This window comes from Lampetra planeri, chromosome 57 (genome assembly GCF_965212315.1).
Source record: "Lampetra planeri chromosome 57, kcLamPlan1.2.h2, whole genome shotgun sequence".
In the NCBI taxonomy this organism is placed as follows: domain Eukaryota; kingdom Metazoa; phylum Chordata; class Hyperoartia; order Petromyzontiformes; family Petromyzontidae; genus Lampetra; species Lampetra planeri.
The window spans coordinates 4,261,237-4,280,664 of NC_136163.1; the positions used below are offsets into that span (position 1 = coordinate 4,261,237).

The 19,428-nt window shown below is 49.1% G+C and overlaps 1 protein-coding gene across 1 annotated transcript in view; it reads right to left on the bottom strand.

The window, feature by feature from the left end:
• Window positions 1–660: 660 nt before the first annotated feature.
• LOC144735802 (lebercilin-like) overlaps window positions 661–19,428 on the bottom strand; it is a 32,820-nt gene continuing 14,052 nt past the window's right edge. Inside the window, exons 3-9 of the mRNA XM_078618322.1 lie at window positions 16,342–16,607; window positions 14,435–14,734; window positions 13,252–13,389; window positions 9,373–9,484; window positions 7,140–7,264; window positions 5,446–5,551; window positions 661–4,329 (exon numbers count right to left, since the gene is read on the bottom strand). Of these exons, the coding sequence (XP_078474448.1) occupies window positions 3,458–4,329; window positions 5,446–5,551; window positions 7,140–7,264; window positions 9,373–9,484; window positions 13,252–13,389; window positions 14,435–14,734; window positions 16,342–16,607 (1,919 nt within the window). The 3' untranslated portion in view covers window positions 661–3,457. The remainder of the gene's footprint in view (window positions 4,330–5,445; window positions 5,552–7,139; window positions 7,265–9,372; window positions 9,485–13,251; window positions 13,390–14,434; window positions 14,735–16,341; window positions 16,608–19,428) is intronic.

Below are 19,428 nucleotides of genomic sequence, written 5' to 3' on the forward strand. Positions count from 1 at the left end.
TGATATTTAATTACCAATTGCTTAATGCTGGCAAGCAATCATCTGACCCATAGGTGGCAGCCATCTCAAGCCAGAGGACGAGAGGACTCTAGCCGCCACGCATATAAAGGATTTATAGTGAAAAACTTTGTTTTTGATTAATTTTCTTCCTTCCTGTACACAGATTTTCGAGCACCGTCCCCTCCCACTGTTGCGCGTGGGTTTTGTTCAGCCAGGGCATTACGGCGCTTCTCCCGTAACACGCAAAACTCGGGAAAGAAACGGTCACACACACATCGACATTTTAAAACAGAGAGAGAGACGCGCTTGTTGTCACGGCGTTACAATGAGAGCAAAAATAACATGCGAGCAATTGTATTCTTGGTTCTTTCGGTAAAGTCACGTAGAAGGGAAGTAATAAAATACAAAATATATAAAACAATACAATTCTCACGACTTTTTTCGATTTAAAGCTTTCGTGACTGCAGGGATTCATCTTCTTGGTTCTTTCGGTAAAGTCACGTAGAAGGAAAATAATAAAATAATAAAAATAAAACATAAGCAGCCGTCTTCAGGTGGAGAACAGGTCTGTCGAGGAGACAGAGTCTGAATGACTCTGTCTCCTCGACAGACCTGTTCTCCACCTGAGGACGGCTGCTTATGTTGTGGCCGAAACGTCGTGATAATTATTTTAATAGGTTTTATTTTAATTATTTTATTATTTTCCTTCTAAGTGACTTTACCGAAAGAACCAAGAAAATGAATTCTCACGACGTTTCGACTGCAACACAAGCAATCATCATCAGGTGCGAAATCCACAACTTTTTTCAAATTTTCTTGCTGTGGATTTCACACCTGATGATGATTGCTTGTGTTGCAGTCGAAACGTCGTGCGAATTTTATTGTTTGATATTTTTGTTATTTTATTATTTCCCTTCTACGTGATGACTTTACCAAAAGAACCAAGAATATGAAGCACTGCAGTCACGACAGCTTTAAATCAAAATTTAAATACGATCAATTGTTAACCACGTGACGTACAATGTCTTCATCCGGATGGAGTCACTGTCCAGAGCTCCCTTGTTCCCAATCCACTGCTGGATGAGAACCGGCACAAGCCGTATGTGTCATGTGACCAGACTGCAGAGGTGTGGACTCGAGTCATGTGACTTGGACTCGAGTCAGACTCGAGTCATGAATTTGATGACTTGCGACTCGACTTGGACTTGCATAACAATGACTTTGTCCCACCTATGAGATGTGGACTCGAGTCATGTGACTTGGACTCGAGTCAGACTCGAGTCATGAATTTGATGACTTGCGACTCGACTTGGACTTGCATAACAATGACTTTGTCCCACCTATGAGATGTGGACTCGAGTCATGTGACTTGGACTCGAGTCAGACTCGAGTCATGAATTTGATGACTTGCGACTCGACTTGGACTTGCATAACAATGACTTTGTCCCACCTCTGCCAGACTGTATCACGCTGCCTTCTTGCTCAGGGTGGGGACCATAGACGTTGGAGCAAGGTACAGTAACAACAATGGATGTTGCTGCACTGCCGCCCTCTGCTGATAACGGAGCTCCGCAGAAGCCTGTAGCAGCTGTTTGTACGCAGCGGTTTGCCCATCCAAGTACGATACCAGGCTCAAAGCCTGCTTAGCTTACGAGATCTGGACGCGATCGGGCACGTTCTGCGTGATTTTGTCTGAGATTTCGCTGGAACCCACCATCAAAATCACGTCCCAGGCACCGCCACTAACAGAGCAGATGCAATTGGTTGTTTTTTTCTTGGGGGAACGATCGATGAGATCAACATTGGCACGTGCGTAGAAGACGCACGCTCCGAGGAAGAGCGAATCTTCGTCATATATCGTGTAAAACCATTTTTGTTAAATCAAGCGTGCAATGGAATCATCCCATTTGTCATTATTCGATGAATTGTCATAATTTAAGCAGGACGATTTGCTTCAAGAATCAATAACTTTCTTGTTTTGTTCTACCTCGGCCACTACATGAGCCCAAAACGTAGCGTTTGCATACGATTTGCGCAAATTGCTAAATACTGTTATTCGTACACACGCGCAATGCGATACGTGTATCGCAAGCGTGATCATTGATTCTAATTCGTCAACAGTTACGCGCCTCGGTGGAGTAGCCATCGAGAGTGTGCAGGCGCTGCGATCGCTAGAGGTCGCAATCGGGTACCCGATACCCGTACCCTACCCGAAACCCGGCTACCTGTTCCCGGCCGGGTACGGGTACCCGTTTGCGACCCTGGTGCGGCCGGGTACGGGTACGAGTAGCCACACGTGACTCACACCAACCAATGAGTGAGAAGGCCGTGAGTCACTGGTGAGTAACCGTTTGTCACTCATTTCCCAACGTCTTGTCTCTTCTCACAATTCAAGTTCCTAGAATCAACCCACCCGCGCCTGCAACATGGCTTCATCCCAGAGGTCGCAATCGGGTACCCGATACCAGTACCCTACCCGATACCCGGCTACCCGTTCCCGGCCGGGTACGGATAGGGTACGGGTAACCGTACCCGGCCGGGTACGGGGTACGGGTACCCGTTTGCGACCCTGGTGCGGCCGGGTACGGGTACGGGTACGGAATCAAACCCCGTTTGCGACCTCTGGCGATCGCACAACGGCCCGGAGATCGGTGGGGCCCAGGCTCCGGGCTATGAAGGGGGGGCGGGGGGGGGAGGGTGTCTGTGTCGTTATTTGTACCAAGGCTCATGTCCACCACGATATGCAACTACCTACATAAAATGATAGAATTTCTCCAAAAAAAAATCTGTATTTGAAAAGCTTTCTGAGCAGAGAGAAAGAGACGGGGGGGGGGGGGGAGGGGTGGGGGGTAAAAGAGTTCGCTTTTGCAAACGTAGATAATGTTGAGCGATGCCTTCAATGCAACGGGCTGTCTGACGAGCAGCGTTTGATTGGCTGGTCACCGAGCTTGGCCCCACGTGATTGGCTGCTTGCCCCACCGATGGGAGGTGTTTGGAATCGGTCGACACGCGCCGTGCACCGTAACAAAGTTTGGCGCTGCAAGTGCCGTTTTAAAATACAACCGGGTGGGTGGGTCATTCACTCCGGCCCCACGGCTCCTCCACGGCGCCCCGCGTGAAGACAGCAAGCCCACCGCGACCTGGCCAGCCAAACGATCACGGGGGGGGGGGGGGGGGGGGGGGGGGGGGGGACACGCGCCGTATAATCTCGTTGCGGTGATGACGTGCAAGAGTTGAGATGATTTGTATTAAGTATTCATAACGGGAGCTTTTTGATTTTAACCTCGTACGCTTGTCTCCGTTGTCTCTTCCCCCGTTTCGCCAACGCGCTGTGGCCTTCCGTAAGAGCAACAGGTCCCGCCGCGATGGAATCGATTCGATTCGTGGCCGGGGCACCCCAGACAGGACGCGGCAACCGCCCTTCAGCCAACGGCACGGCACGGCACGTCGTCCTCCTTCAGAGCGCCAGCTCTTCGACGTCATCGTCCGGCGAGTCGACGGCCCTCACGGCGGGCCGCGTGCTCGTCACGGTCGTCGCGTGCCGCCCGTTGTGCGTCCGGAACGCCGTCGTTGTAGCCGCCCCCCCTCCTCGGTCTCCCGCCTTTCGCCGCGCATCATCGCCCGCCTCCTCCTCCTCGTCGTCGTCGTCCCACGGGAACGCCTTCTTCCCGGCCGCCGGCGCGGGCACCGTCTTCGCCTCCCCGTCCGCCGCCGCCACCGCCGCGACCTCGCCCGTGCCGAACAGCTGCTCGATGAGCCCCGGCTTGTCTCGCGAGCCCGGCGGCGTCGGCCGCCCTTTCTTGGGGGAGTTCTCCCGGCGCTGCTCGAGGGGCAGAGTCTCCCGGCCCGAGTGGCGCCCGAAGGACGGCGCGTAGCTGCCGAACGCCAGCTCGTCCGCCGCCGCCGACGTGGGGCCCTCGCCTCGCCGTTGGCGCCGGCGCGACTCGCCGCCGTCTCGCTCCGCGTGCGCCGGGACGCCGTTGTGCAGGTTCCGCACCGGCTCCGAGAACTTGTAGCCCCTGTGGCTTCCCTGGCCGTTGGAGTTGCTGGCGTCGGTGTCGGTGGCGGTGTCGGTGGCGGTGTCGTCGTCGCGCAGCAGCAGCGGGCGCGCGGGTTTGCGGGCGATGTCGTCCAGAGTCGGGGACGGCGAGCGACGGGGAGAGGCCGTCACCGCCGTTGCCGACATCCGCTCGTCGATTTCCCGCATCTTGGCGAGGAGGGCGTCCTTACGGCGGCGCTCCTCGCCCAGCCGTGCCCACTCCGCCGCACCGGCCGCCTCCTCCGCCTGCCGCTCGCGAAGCCTTCGCTCCGACTCCTCACGCTCACGTTCTGACACGCGCAGAAACAAAAACATCGCGGCCGCCGGCGTGAGTTTAATCTTCCTACAATTACAGTAAAACCTTGGTCTGCGAGTAACTTGGTCTGCAAGTGTTTTGCAAGACGAGCAAAACATTTAAATAAAAAATAATTTGATAAACGAGCGAGGTCTTGCAATACGAGCACTGTAGTACGTACAGTATACGCTTTGTCTGCCGAGCGTCACGTGATCACAACGGAGCCGATGGTTCTCGCTCTCTCTCTCGCTGCGGGATTGTGGGTAATCGTCTCCCATGCTCGGTCTCAGTCGGCGTGCCTCACTCGTATAGTCAACATCCGTGCGAGCGTAGACTGTTTACTGTAGTGTTGTGACCACGTGTGTGTGCGTAAAGCATTTTTTTATTTTGTGTCCAAGTGTAGTGACTGTTCTTTAGTAACTGTACTGCAAGTGAAAGTCGTCCTACACAATAACCCTCCTCTCCTCTCTCTCGTCTCCCTCACACCAGCCACGATTACATTTAAGTAATAATTAGATTACTTTATATTTAATTTAAATAATAAAAATATAAAAAGGTATTTTGTATTAATAATTTTTATATGAATACAGTATTTTTGGGTTGTGGAACGAATCATCTGAGTTTCCATTATTTCTTATGGGGAAATTCGCTTTGATATACGAGTGCTTTGGATTACGAACAAGTTTCCGGAACAAATTATGCTCGCAATCCAAGGTTTTACTGTATGTTGTTGGCTTTTTTCCTCAAAAAGAGAAAAGGATGAACACACCGCAAGTTGTTTACACAAGAGTGACACAGATGTGTCTGCTTTATTGAGGGCATTTCCTATTTTGAATTGAGCCTTTCCAAATGTGGCATTTTCAAGCGACAGCCACAAATGACTTTACAGTCGTAGTCGTCAGGCAATGCCACTCACCTTATATTCTTGGTTCTTTCGGTAAAGTCACGTAGAAGGGAAATAAAAATAAGGTAAAATAAATTAATATAAAAATTAAAAATTCTCACGACGTTTCGACTGCAACACAAGCAATCCCTTCTACGTGACTTTACCGAAAGAACCAAGAATATGAATCCCTGCCGTCACAAAAGCTTTAAATCAAATGCCACTCACCTTCTCGCAACTTGCGAGCTTTGTTCTCCAGATCGCGCTCCTCCTTCTCCCTGCGGGTTCGGTCATCCCTCTCGCGGTCCCACCTCGCGGCACCGACATCCGAATCCTACGTTGCGCGGGAAACAACAACAAGAAGATATTCTTAGGTTTTTTCGGTAAAGTCACGTAGGTGAAAATTTTTAATTAATAAAAGTAAAATTAAAATAAAATGTTGCCTCCGAAACGTCGTGATTTTTATTTTATTTTAATTTTACTTTTATTAATTTTAATTTTAATATTTCACCTACGTGACTTTACCGAAAAAACCTAAGAATATGAATCCTTGCAGTCACGAAAGCTTCAAATCTAGAACAACAACAACAACCACAAGAACAACAACAGAAGCTTCACTTTTCCTCCGACTCTCGCTTCAGAGATGGCTTTGAAAAGCAAGTTGCCAAGGGTAGAGTCCAGGCTGTGATGCACGGCTTAAAAGCCACTCGCCAGTTTTTCAGCAAACGAATGCAGCACAGTGCCGCCTACATGCCTGCGAAGATCCACGCGCTGCCCAAACAACTCGCGAGAAGCCACAAAGCCTCGACGGCCGTGATGGGAAAACGATTTGGACACACTCTTAGTTCTTTCGGTAAAGTCACGTAGGTAAAAAATGAAATAAAAATTAATAAAAAAATAAAACAATAAAATCACGACGTTTCGGAGGCAACACAAGTCTCCGTCATCAGGTGGGACCGTCACAGCCAGATTTGCTGCATCAAGTGAGGCAGGGATTCCAAGATGCAAGCTCTTAAATACAAGTTAAGGGGGAGGAGAGAGGGGGGGGGGAGCTTATCAGAATGTGGTAGCCAATGAATGGAACGTATCGGGAGGGGGGGGGGCGGGGCTAAAAGAGATCACGAGGTGCTCGTAGGCGTCGATGTGGACGTGTTTGTGCGCAAGTCGCAGACTTGTGTTGCCTCCAAAACGTCGTGATTGTATTGTTTATTTTTTATTAATTTTAATTTAATTTTTTACCTACGTGACTTTACCGAAAGAACTAAGAGTATGAATCCTTGCAGTCACGAAAGCTTCAAATCGATTTGGACACGTTGCGAATTTACAACGTGTGACCGGCTGGGAAAGCATGAGGGTGCAAGCGGTTAGAATTGTGTAAACCTCAAATTGGAAGGTTTACAATCGTTCGTTAGGCCACTGCTGCCGAGTTGGTTACTGTGGCTTGTCTAACCATGCTTCACCAGGATGGGTCAGCGTCGGTTAGTAAAGCGGGAAAGCACATCGATGTGGCGGCATAGAAGTAAAGTGCGGTGTGTGCGGTGTGTGCGGTCCGTGCGGTGTCTCCACGGTGGGTGCGGTGTGTGCGGTATGTGCGGTGCGTGCGGTGTGTGCGGTGTCTCCACGGTGGGTGCGGTGTGTGCGGTGGGTGCGGTGTCTCCACGGTGGGTGCTGCGTACGGTGCGTGTGGTGCGTGCGGTGTCTCCACGGTGGGTGCTGCGTGCGGTGCGTGCGGTGCGTGCGGTGTCTCCACGGTGCGTGCGGTGTGTGCGGTGCGTGCGGTGTCTCCAAGGTGGGTGCGGTGCGTGCGGTGCGTGCGGTGTCTCCACGGTGCGTGCGGTGCGTGCGGTGCGTGCGGTGTCTCCACGGTGCGTGCGGTGTGTGCGGTGCGTGCGGTGTCTCCAAGGTGGGTGCTGCGTGCCGACCTTGGCTGTGGGGTTCTGCTGCTTGGGATGAGGTGGCGGTGAGAGCTGCGGTGGCGGCGGCGGCGGAGGGAAGTTGATCGTGTCGAAGTAGTCGTCCGTTTGGACCGCCACCGTTGCCGGCTTGCCTGCTGCGGCAACAGATCAATCAAAACGAGTCGATTACCGGTTTTAAAAATATATAGTTTACACTCCCCGCCTTCTCCCCCTTCCGATTGCTTTATTATCATGTTACTGGAATCATGTAAACTAAGCGAGCGAGCAAATGCGTTCTTGCTCGGCCACTTCACTATAAACACCATCAACTATCTAGATTTGATGTTTTCGTGACTGCAGGGATCCATACTCTGGTTCTTTCGGTAAAGTCACGTAGGTATAAAATAAAATCAATGAAATCACGACGTTTGGGACACAACACAAGCGTCCGTCATCAGGTGGGACAACCACAGCAAAAAACAATTGCTGAAGTGGGCAAAAGGGCTGCTTCAGCAATTGTTTTATTGCTTATTCTTAGGTTTTTTCGGTAAAGTCACGAAGGTAAAACATTAAAATTAATAAAAGTAAAATAAAATAAAAATCACGACGTTTCGGAGGCAACACAAGCTTCCGCCTTCAGGTGGAACCGTCACAGCCACGACAGCTGTATCAAGTAAATGAGAGATTGCAGGAGCTACCACTCCGTTTATATAATGGTTGGAGAGGGGGGAAGGGCCAAGTACAGCACACTTTTTATTCATATGGTAAGGTGAGGCTTAAGAGGGTGAGCCTTTGTTATGGAGAGGTATGTTTTCTTGCTGCTGTTGTCCCACCTGATGACGGACGCTTGTGTGGCGCCCGAAACGTCGTGATTTCATTTATTTTATTTTATACCGACGTGACTTTACCGAAAGAACCAAAGAGTACACTAATCAACTATTTTTATTTGATCAGGTAAGGCCCACCGAGCGATACAGCTCTTTTTCAGAAGCGACCTGGCCATCACAAATGATAGCTCAAACAAGTGGTCTTGTCGTGTAGAAATGTATAGCAACAGCCAGATACTCTAAAAGCACGTCGATTCTAAATGCGGAGGTAAAAACCGCAACCACGGGGAGAACATGCAAACTCCATACATGCAGGCGTTAAGGTCGGGATCCAACCCATGACCTCCTGTATACCAGGTGAGGTAGTTAACCTCTCGCCACATTGACGTAAGATGACAACATTTGATCCTTTTTTAAATAAGTAAAGACGGAGTTCAAAGTCAAAAGGTCATTACGAGCAACGTGGCTGAAGCCATCACTCCTCGCCATCGCTTCCCTAACTTCTGCTAGATCCACAACTGCTGCACGGTTCCACGCAAGTCGCCCTCGACGGTCTAGCCCTTACCAGTGGCGTAGCGAGGATATTTTGCGCCCGGGGACGAACTATAAAATTGGCGCCCCCCCCCCCCCCCGTTTAATCACATACCAAAATGTAATTACATGACGTGTAGGCTGCGTGTGACGGGATATATAAACTTTTAGGTTGAGGTGTAGATTTGTGCAGTAGTTTCAGGCGGCCGCGCCCGCCGCAAAAAGTTATAATGTAACGTTGTAAGCCTCATTTTGGCGCCCCTTTAGCTTGGCGCCCGGGGACACATGTACCGCCCTGCCCCCGCCAGCTACGCCTCTGGCCCTTACAGCCTCCGATCATCGGGCTTTAGGTCACAAACCCCCGGGTGCCACTGCAACGCCCGTCTCATTGAACCTGCTTCCCTCCTCCACCCCAGTACCCAATCACAACCTCTTCCCGATTGCATCCCGTATCATTTCCCCTACATTATCCTTACCGCGAGTCGGATCATTTCGTTACATTTCTGATCGTCGTCAAACGGGCACGGGTGCCTTCCGTGATTTTGTTTCTCTTCGACGGAAAAGATCCTAAACTAAACGATGTTTAATTTTACCAGGCAATGCCCGCTGAGCTATACAGCTATCAGGAACGATAGCTCGACGAAGTGGCTTATCGCGTGGAAGTTTAAAAGCAGCCAAATACTCTAAAACGCGTGATGTCGATTCGCAATGTGGAGGGAAAACCCGTAGGGCGCCCCGGAGAAAAATCCATCCTACGATAATGGAGCCGGTAAAGGACAGAAGGAGCCATAAGCGTCAGTCAATGAATTAACGCAAACGAAGCGGGTAAGGAGGGGGGGTGGGGGGGGTGGAGGGTGCGGGGGGTGGGGGGGGAGCATGGGGGGGGGGGGGGGTGGTTTTACCCTTTTTAGGTGGCCGAGTGCCCCGTGGCGTTGCCTCGGTGTCCTTCCTCGGCGAAGCTTTCAGCAAGCGGCTGGCGTAGATGTTCTTCACGTCCAGCTCGCGCTCCTTATCCTGGCGTGACGATCACAACGAGAAGACAGAAAGAGAGGTTCAGACGTTTCAAACCAAGACCAAAACAAAGGCGTCGAACACGTGCCGGGGTTCAGACGACACACGCCGATTAAAATGTCTTCTTATTCTCACTACGATGCCGTAACGTCGAAAGACGCGACGATGGCCGGCGGGCCAGAATAAACCGATGGAGCGGCAGCCAGGGGTGGAAAAGCGCCCGAAAGTTGTAGCCACCCGCAGAGATGGAGCGATGAAACAAGCTCGGCTGCAGACGCTCTGTGGATCGTTAGATCGCAGGATCGTGATGACGGCATGGGGATGCCTTCATCCAGCAGGGGAACGGTCATGCCTATCGATTGTGACGGCGAGGATGATGATGATGATGTTGTGAATCGAATCGCGCATTTTAAACTTGTACACAGGATTACGAAGCCCATTTTACGAGCGTTTGTTTCAACGAGTTACATTGTTAGGCTTCCATTCACGAAGAAAAGTGAAGCTTTACATTACAGAAGTGGGTCAAGGATGGAGAATGAATGTGGGAGCAACCCCCAGTATTACAGCCGATCCTGGAGAGGAATCATTGGCTGCTTCATGTCACCACTAAAAAATTTACAGCACTTCCTGGATGTGTCCAATCCCTCCTAAACTACAGAAGCTAAGGAGGAAGCTAAGGAGGTTTCAAGCCTGGATAGGGCTTGGATGGATGAGCACCATGCATGTAACAAGGTCGTAGACTGCTTTGGGGATAAATATTTATCGTACTGTACTTCTACGCTCCTACGTCTAAAAAAAAAAATCTTCTCTTCACAGTAGATGCACAGATTAATGTCCGATTCATGGAAATGATACGTAATGTATAAAATCCATTGTGTTCCTGTGCTCCTACATTCTCCCCAGCTTCACAAACCCGCACTTATATACAGCGCCAAGGAGGTCCTTGAGATCTTATAATCTCCTTCTTAGTCATAATAAAGGTTTTTGGGCGAAAGCCTACGTATTCTTAGGTTTTTTCGGTAAAGTCACGTAGGTAAAAAAATTCAATTAATAAAAGTAAAATAAAAATCATGACGTTTCGGAGGCAACACAAGCTTCCGTCGTCAGGTGGAACCGTCACAGCACGATAGCTGTATCAAGTGAGAGAAATTCCAAGAAAACAGTCCTTGTATATATACTGGTTGAGGGTGGGAGGAGCCAAGGTAGGCCCTGAATATAATTTTTTGTAAGGTTCGGTGCGGCTGAAGCACACTGTTAGGAATGTTTACTTTTATCAATTTAAATTTTTTACCTACATGACTTTACCGAAAAAACCTAAGAATATGAATCCTTGCAGTCACGAAAGCTTCAAATCTAGAAAGCCTACGTGTTAAACCTCCTTCTTAGTATGCTGAGGTCAAGGCTCCATTCCAGGGGGTGATTCGGGGCCTTTGCCAATGCAGCTCCAAGAATATGGAACGCGTTGCCTCTGACAATAAGTCAATCAAAATCTTAAGTGCCATTTAAATCCGCCCTGAAAATGGTTCTTCCCCATCGTTTTGGTCGTTTACGCTGCTGCCTCCGTCTTATATCCCCGCTTTCCATACATGGTGGCGCATTGCGATCCTTGGATTAAATGCGCCTTGCAAATGTAAATGATCATATTATTATATCACTTCTAGATTTGAAGCTTTCGTGACTACAAGGATTCATACTCTTAGTTCTTTCGGTAAAGTCACGTAGGTAAAAAATGAAATTAAAATTAATAAAAAATTTAAAACAATAAAATCACGACGTTTCGGAGGCAACACAAGCTTCCGTCTTCAGGTGAAACTGTCACAGCAAAAAATCTGTATCAAGTGGAGAGAAGTCCCAAGAGGTACGACCTTATATACTGGTTAGGGGGGGGGAGGAGCCAGGAAGGGCCACGGGAGAAGAGGAGTTGTGAGATGATTACATTACTGCCAAGCCAAGCGAGTGAAGTCTATCTTCTTGGTTCTTTCGGTAAAAGTCACGTAGAAGGGAAATAATAAAATAATAAAAATAAAACATAATAAAATAATTCTCACGACGATTCTTTTGTCAAGGCGCTCTTCCCCTTCCAACCCAGCTTAAATATACGCTCCAAGCGTGGTGGCGTTTCATTCAGACGCTGTCTCCCCGACAGACTTCACCTGAGGACGGCTGCTTGCGTTGTGGCCGAAACGTCGTGAGAATTGTATTTTATTATGTTTCATTTTTATTATTTTATTATTTCCCTTCTACGTGACTTTACCGAAAGAACCGAGAAGATGAATCCCTGCAGTCACGAAAGCTTTAAATCGAGTGAAGTCTAATCAAATAACTACCACGGCGCCTGCACGCCGCCGGGTGGAGGGCCCTATCTGTCATCCAGCAGTGGAGCGACAAAGACGGCTTGTGCATGCACGTCCCCCTGACGCCTTCTCGTGGGAAAACTTTGCCACAGGCCCAGGCCGAGAGCGTGGAGGCTGCCTGCCGTCGAGACCGCTGCGTTGGTCGTTCAGGGCTCTTGTCGAGGCCAGATGGGGCAGGTGCCCTCCACTGATCAAACACAGGAGGCTTAGTGGCTCAGTTGTGTTGCAAGCTCGGGCGATTTCCTTTCCCAAGACCGAGCAAACTCTTTTGGCGTTCTCCTAAAGTGACAAAAACTCCGTCAAAAGCGACTTGGTGACAACATTTAGAGACGTTCTGGGCCGAGGAGTTCTGCAGCGGCCCCCTTGTGTCAATCCACTGCCGGATGAGTGGCTCCCCGTGCCGTATGGGTCGTGGGGGTGCTGTGATCACACTCGGCGGGGGTTGGTAAAGGCGTGGAGCATAGATGTGGGAGCATAGAAGCACAGCACAACTAAATATTCTGCTGCGCTGGGCGCCCTGCTGCCCGCGAACGTTGCCACGCAGCCCTATGACAACTGATAATTGTTTTGTTACCCTTTTATTTGGAAACAAAACTGACACCTTTTTTACAAGGAGTCATGTTTGCATAGACCACAATACCTGCAGTCATAATGCAAACAAAAAACATAACTCTGATAATGTATGCACTGTCCTTGAAGTTGATTGGTCCACACCCGAGACAGCTTTCCTTAGAGCCTAGTCTCACATGGTGTTGCACCAGATGACGCCAAAAGGCACACCTTGTAAAAAAAAGGTGTCAGTTTTGTTGCCAGATAAAAGGGTAAAAAAACAATTATCATATTTTTTACTGGCAAATGAGGTTCCTGTGGTGCCTATGACAGCCTGTTTGTTCATGGCTGTTGCCCATCCAGGCACGGCAAAAGCTCCACCCTGCTTAGCATTCGAGATATGACGGGATCCGGATCATCCTGCGCCATTTGGCCGTAAGCGTAGTTCCTGTTAAAGTTTGGCTCATACTGGATCATGGGTCGCAGCGGTGGAGAGATGTTAACTCTCTCTCGATTGGTAAGCGGGAGGTCGTGGGTTCCATGCCGACTCTGACGTCTGTATAATGTAGTTTTAAAGTCTCTCTCTCCCCGTGGTCGCGTGGATTTTTCTCCAGGTCCTCCGGTTTTTCCCCTCCACATTTACAAACACGCATTTAGAGCATTTGGCTGCGAAACACTTCCACATAAAGCACTTTGTTGAGCTATCATTTGTAAGTTGAAATAGTCGTTAACGTTTAGGAGATTTGACGTGCTTCGCTACAGACGGACGGACGGACAGAGCTAAAGCGTAATAAACGCTTTCAACCTTAGTTGTCAAGCTTTGATAAGACAGGGGTTCACGTGGCCCAGCAGTTTTCCGTTCCTCACCTTGAGCTTTTGGGTGAGCCTCTCGATCTCCTCCTGCAGGGCAGTCACCTGCGCTTGTGCCTCCTGAGTTTTGCGCCGTTCTGCCGCCAGCTGCCTCTGGTAGCTGTTTGTGGTCAGTTCGAGGTTTTTCTCCAGGTCCTGCGGGTGGGAAGGGAACAGCGCGGTTAGATTGATGTGCGGCAGGCAGGTCGCAAAGGGCAGCAACGCAATCCTCGACGCCCGATGGAATGCACAAGAGAATCGAGGCAAATCAACGGCGACCTCGGACTCAAGATGCGCTGTGAGTATAAGGACCATTGTCAAAAAAAACGTTGGCTCATTATTCCTCTTAAGGCCACAGTGTTATGAATGAAAGTGTCGGGTTTTTTTGCGAGGATGTTATTAATCAGGAAAGAGCATTACATAAACCTGCTCTGCTTAAAATACATAGCAAGATTTTTTTTTTTTACTGATCAAAAGCGTCGTTTGACACCACCCAATCCTCCAAAAAAGACAAAGACCCCCTGAAAAGCATTACCAAACTCTTTGTGCAAGTGCTGTTAGAGAACACCTATGAAGGCTTGCAAAGCACACGAGGGGGTGGGCGGCTGCAACCATGCCCGACTGCCTTTTTCTCCCCAGTGGCGATGTTTTTAAACACTGCACCAGGTACTCATTTGAGGTGGAATCGACCAATGGGAAGCCCAGGATCCGGTTCAGATAATCGTCACCGATGTAGGCCGTGTGCGGGAATCGAACTCGGGCCGCCGGGTTCGTAGCGCAGTGCGCTCACCGCTACACTACCGCTCCCCTACACACCCAACCCTCCTCTCGCCCCCCCCAACAACAACCGCCATTCGCCACCAAGTGGTGGTGACGTCACCACGGCGCCTGTGCCAGCCCAGGTGCACTTTGAGGCCACGTGAAGTGTCGAAAGCTCGCTGACAGGTCACGGGACAGACCCAGGTGTCATGGGTTGACCGACTAAAATCCCCCCCCACACACACAAATCTCCGATTCGCACAGTTTGCTACGTACAGCGCAAAAGAAGTTCCACACACATAACAACAACTGCCATTCGCCACCAAGCGGCGGTGACGTCAACGCGGCAGTTGGGCCAGGCCACCTGCACTTTGAGGCCACGTGAAGTGTCCAAGTAGATACACACGCGAACGCGGGCGCGCACGCACGCACACTCGCGCACCTTGACTCGTCGCTCGCTCTCATCCAGCCTGGTCTCGGCGCGTGCCAGCGAGCGCGACAGCTCCTCGCGCTCACCCAGCCCGCGCTGCTCCGAGAGCCGCTGGAGCCGCTGAAGGCTCTCCCGCGTCGCGGCCAGCTCGTCCTGCGCCGCTCGCAGCCTCCGCGCCGCGTCGCGCTCAGCCTCGCGGGCCCTGCGCAGGCCCTCGCGTAACGCCCGCGTCTCCCCCGCGTGCCGGGCCAGCAGCTGGGGCAGATCGCCCTCCTGGGACTCGAACCGCGCCAGGGCCTTTTCCTGGCGGTGCTGCGCGTGCGGCGATCGCGAGTGAGTTTGTTTGTTGGCAAAAAATACAACGAAAAAAGTGAACCGCTCCGTGATAGCTAGCCTAGATAACAGCCTATTGGCTTTTTCTTCTTGGTTCTTTCGGTAAAGTCACGTAGAAGGGAGATAATAAAATAATAAAAATAAAACATAATAAAATACAATTCTCACGACGTTTCGGCCACAACGCAAGCAGCCGTCCTCAGGTGAAGAACAGGTCTGTCGGAAAGACAGCGTCTGAATGGGCACCACCAAGCTTGGGAGCGTATATTTAAGCTGGGTTGGAGGGGGGAAGGGGTGCCTTGAAAAAGGAATTGCATATCAAGAGGAATTTAGCATATTTATGGGAAATGCAGATATGGGATTAGTCACTACTTGTGGAATGCGTAGGAGGTGGGGGGGGGGGGGTTTCAAAGTCATATTATGCCCGTGCATTACGCAGTATGCAGGATTAGCAGCATCAAAGAGATAGCTAGCCTTTTTTATAAATGAAATATAAATACAACATATTTTGGTCCAACAACCTATTGGCTTTCCAGAACGATGTTATCCAGCAGCATTTATTTAAGCAAGCAAACTCTGGGACCAGTTTTTTTTACTTTATGAGCCGCATTTAGCAGTGTCAGGCTTGTCAATGGACTACAAATATTTGTAATTGTTTGTGGAGACAAAGAACGGAGTACACGCACGTATAACCATAACAACAGTGCATCATGAGTTTCCTATTTGGTTAGAACAACTTATTTTGCAAGACGACTTCTTGGAAGCTTTTAGCTCGGGCATGTAGAGTTGTAAAAACCTCAGGGCTCTTCATCTCAGATGACCCTCGATATTTACCCATCACTGCGAACACCTCAGCCGCCTTAATCGAGTGCTCGAGAGGGCAATATTATCGATCCTGGCAACAACAAAGTGTTTCGATATTAGCGCACTCAGTCATTTCTACGACTGCAGGGTCATAAGGTCGTAACAAAGACGACCACAGCATCACGCGCTTTCAGAAGCGCTTCTGCGGTCGTCTGGAACCCTCTTCCTTACTATATTAGCAAGCTGCTGGTGCAATGCAGTTTTAACAAATTTCTTAAGAAATGCTTTTTGTTCTAGATTTGAAGCTTTCGTGACTGCAAGGATTCATACTCTTAGTTCTTTCGGTAAAGTCACGTAGGTAAAAAATGAAATTAAAATTAATAAAAAATAAAACAATAAAAATCACGACGTTTCGGATGCAGCAAATCTGGCTGTGACGGTCCCACCTGATGACGGAGACTTGAGTTGCCTCCGAAACGTCGTGATTTTTATTGTTTTATTTTTATTCATTTTTTATTTCATTTTTTACCTACGTGACTTTACCGAAAGAACTAAGAGCATAAATGCTTTTTGTGTTTATTTTGTCGTCTGCCCCCCCACCTCCGATTAGCACGATTGTCTACGTATGGTACAAAAGAAGTTCAATATACCTACATACATACAAGGTGCATGTCCATATCTGGCCCTGAAAAAGTAATTCTAAGTCCCATCCCACCCTCATATTGCAAGCAATTTGCTTCAGCGCCACCTAACGCCCCCCCCACCCCACGCACGCCGCTCACCTGCAGCTGCTTGAGGGCTCGGTTCTCGCGCGTGGCCTCGTCCAGCTTGGCCTGCAACTCGGACACCTCGTTGCGCAGACTGACGGCCGCGTGCACCCGCGCCGAGTGGACGCGCCGCGACACCTGGTCGGGGGGCCCGCCGCCGCCCGTGTACAGCGACGTGCGGCTGCTCTTGTTGCTGCGACTGCCACGGCTGCCGCCGACGCCGCCGCCGACGCCGCTAACCTTCGTGCCGTTCCCGGCTCGGGGGCCCGGCGGTTTGCGGCCTGGCGCGCCCGAGAGGCGGGGGGAGTGAAAACGAGAGAAATGAAAGTAGTGGGATTGTGGCAAGGTCTTTGTTTTGTTTGTTGGGAGGTCGATCGCGTTAAATGTAAATGTGTCGTAAAGCTACCTCCGGCCGACACGGACAATTAGTAAGGTTTGTGACGTGAGCAAAACGTGCCAATTAGTTACGACTTTCAGCACCACCGGAGTGTTTGAGAGTCAACCAACAACATTTATAACTTGATAACGACGTTTCTCTGGTGATTATAACCACCAGCTTCATCAGGCGATTTCCAGAATTGTAATTAAGTCCTCCTGTTTTCCAGTCTTCAATAGAGTAAGGTGATGGCATCACTGTGTGCTTACAAGTGCGAAGAACCCAGGGGTGGTCCCAACACACAACCGGTGTGCTGAAGTGGTAACGAATTGGCACGTTTTGTTCACGTGACAAACCTTACTAATTGGCCGTGTCGGGACACATTTACACGATCTAACCCCAAACGAAACTTGAGAATGAATAGCATTGGTCACGGAAGCCTACGCGTTAAATTGAGATTGTTACCACACCCACCTACGACCAAATAACCCAAAATACGCCCCATCTCATGAGACCTCAAAAGTTAAGCTGCGTTGAGCCTAGCCTGCAGAGCTGTACATGCATGCCAGGTTATCATAGGGGCCGCTGTGGTGCCTGGTAGACAGGAAATGGCATTGCAGGAAAATTCACTGTTGTACTGTACTTACATGCTTCCATGTATTTCACTCCCCCCCGCTTTTCACCAACAAAAACTCGCGTGGATATTCGTGACGAGAGAACTCCCCCGACCCGCGTGGTGGGGGAATGTCCTTATCCAGCAGTGGATCGGAAAAATAGGCTGCAAAGTTAGGGCTGAACGATTAATCGATTTCAAATCGAAATCGCATTTTGAAACAATGCGATTAGCAAATTGCAAAGGCTGCGATTTTTTGCGATTTGAAAAGTCCCATTACTTATTGGAATTTTTTTTATTATTTTTTATTATTATAACTTCATTTATTTAACTTAACAATTGTTCTATGTTTCATTGTTCTATTTCAATAAAAACATTTTAATATTTACATGTTGCAAGCAATTCATATCTTTGAAGTTCGTATTTTGATGGTATCATGTGATAATGCTCCATCACATGTTTTAAATCTATTACACATTGAATATTGAACTGAAGCTTGACTTAAAAAATTTGTATCGCAATATGTCAGAAAAATCGCAATTATATATATTCCCCAAATCGTTCAGCCCTCCGGAGGCTGTGTCTTTCCAGCATATCGCGATCGAATTTAAAATTTTTTTATATTTTGTTGTCTCGTTTGTGCCCTCTGAATTGTACTGCTTGTTGTTGGTCTCTCTCGTTGGTACACCCCATTAGCCGATTGGCAACATCACCATGTGCACGCTTACACGTTCAACCCTCTTGTCGATTCCACTGCTGGATGAGGGCCGCCGCGCGCACACCTGTGCGGGTCACGGGGTTACTGGACCATACTTCACCACGATGACCGGTCCCGTCAAAGATTCAGAAAAAATAATCTGAATATTTATTTATGCTGGCGGAATCCGATGAGCTATGAAGCTCTATTTTCACAGATGTCCAGTCGGGGTGGGTAAGAACGTTACAGCAACAAACAGTTCAATAACACGATAGGCGTGCAAAGTATAAGAAAGGTAAACAAATCACCCAAACACATACTAAAATAAAACGAAACAATCACCATCCTACCAGGCAAAGCCCACTGAGGTATTCACTTATTTTCCAGAAGCAGACCCGGCTACAATTGATAGCGCAACAACGTGGCTTATCGCGTGGACATTTATAGCAGCCAAATTATCGAAATAATCCCAATGCACGTTTCTGAGTGTGGCGAAACAGAATGCGTGTGGTCCGCTAACCCTTGGATCAGGGGCGTCGACAAATATGCCGTGGTTAGAAAAATATGACGAGCGGTAACATTGGCCAAGAGACAGCAACACGCAAAGAAGTAGAATTTCTCAAGTGCCTGTCGCCATGGGAGCAGAGTTTCCCCAACGCTCTAAGGCATTCTGTTTACAAATCACAACACTTCAAAAGGCTACGAGAGGAAACATGTCGCAATGTGGTTGTTTAATCAATGACCTCACCGTGCCTATTGGTGGGCTCGCCAGGCACATCCCACTGTGACCGAATTTGTGAAAATTCAGTCACAGTTCCTATGATCACCGTTTCATTGCTTTTATGGCTTTATTTTGGCGATTTCGAAAAGTTTTTTGGTTTGGCCATGTTTGTTTGTTGTAGTACGGAGTTAGACTGATGGCCTTCATCTAAGTTGTCTTGTAGTTGTGGTTGTTGTTTGACTTGCATCCCACTGGGATTTTTGCACACAGCGTTGGTGTACGGTGCTTTTTCACCAATATTTTGCTGTCTTTTCTTGGATTTTCTGTTTGCACATAGTCACTTAAAGATGTTTTCTTGTTCATGTTTTTGTCTTGTTTGTTGCGGTTGCACCTGATTCAAGAGCCGAATGGCTCACAGGGCTATACCTAACAAATGAACTTGAACTATCTATACTTGCGCTCACTGATTCTCTGCACCAACGCCCTGAGAGGTCAGCGACCCACTGACCTAACCCCAACTCAGCCACAGTAGCGCACGTGCGGCGGAGGGGATGGGATATGTGATTTGTGTATGTATGTTGATGTGTACATGTATGTTGATGTGTGCATGTATGTTGAACTTCTTTCACACCGTACGTAGCCAACCATCGGAGGTGCGGGGGAAGGACAACAAACTAAACACAAAAGGCAGTTAT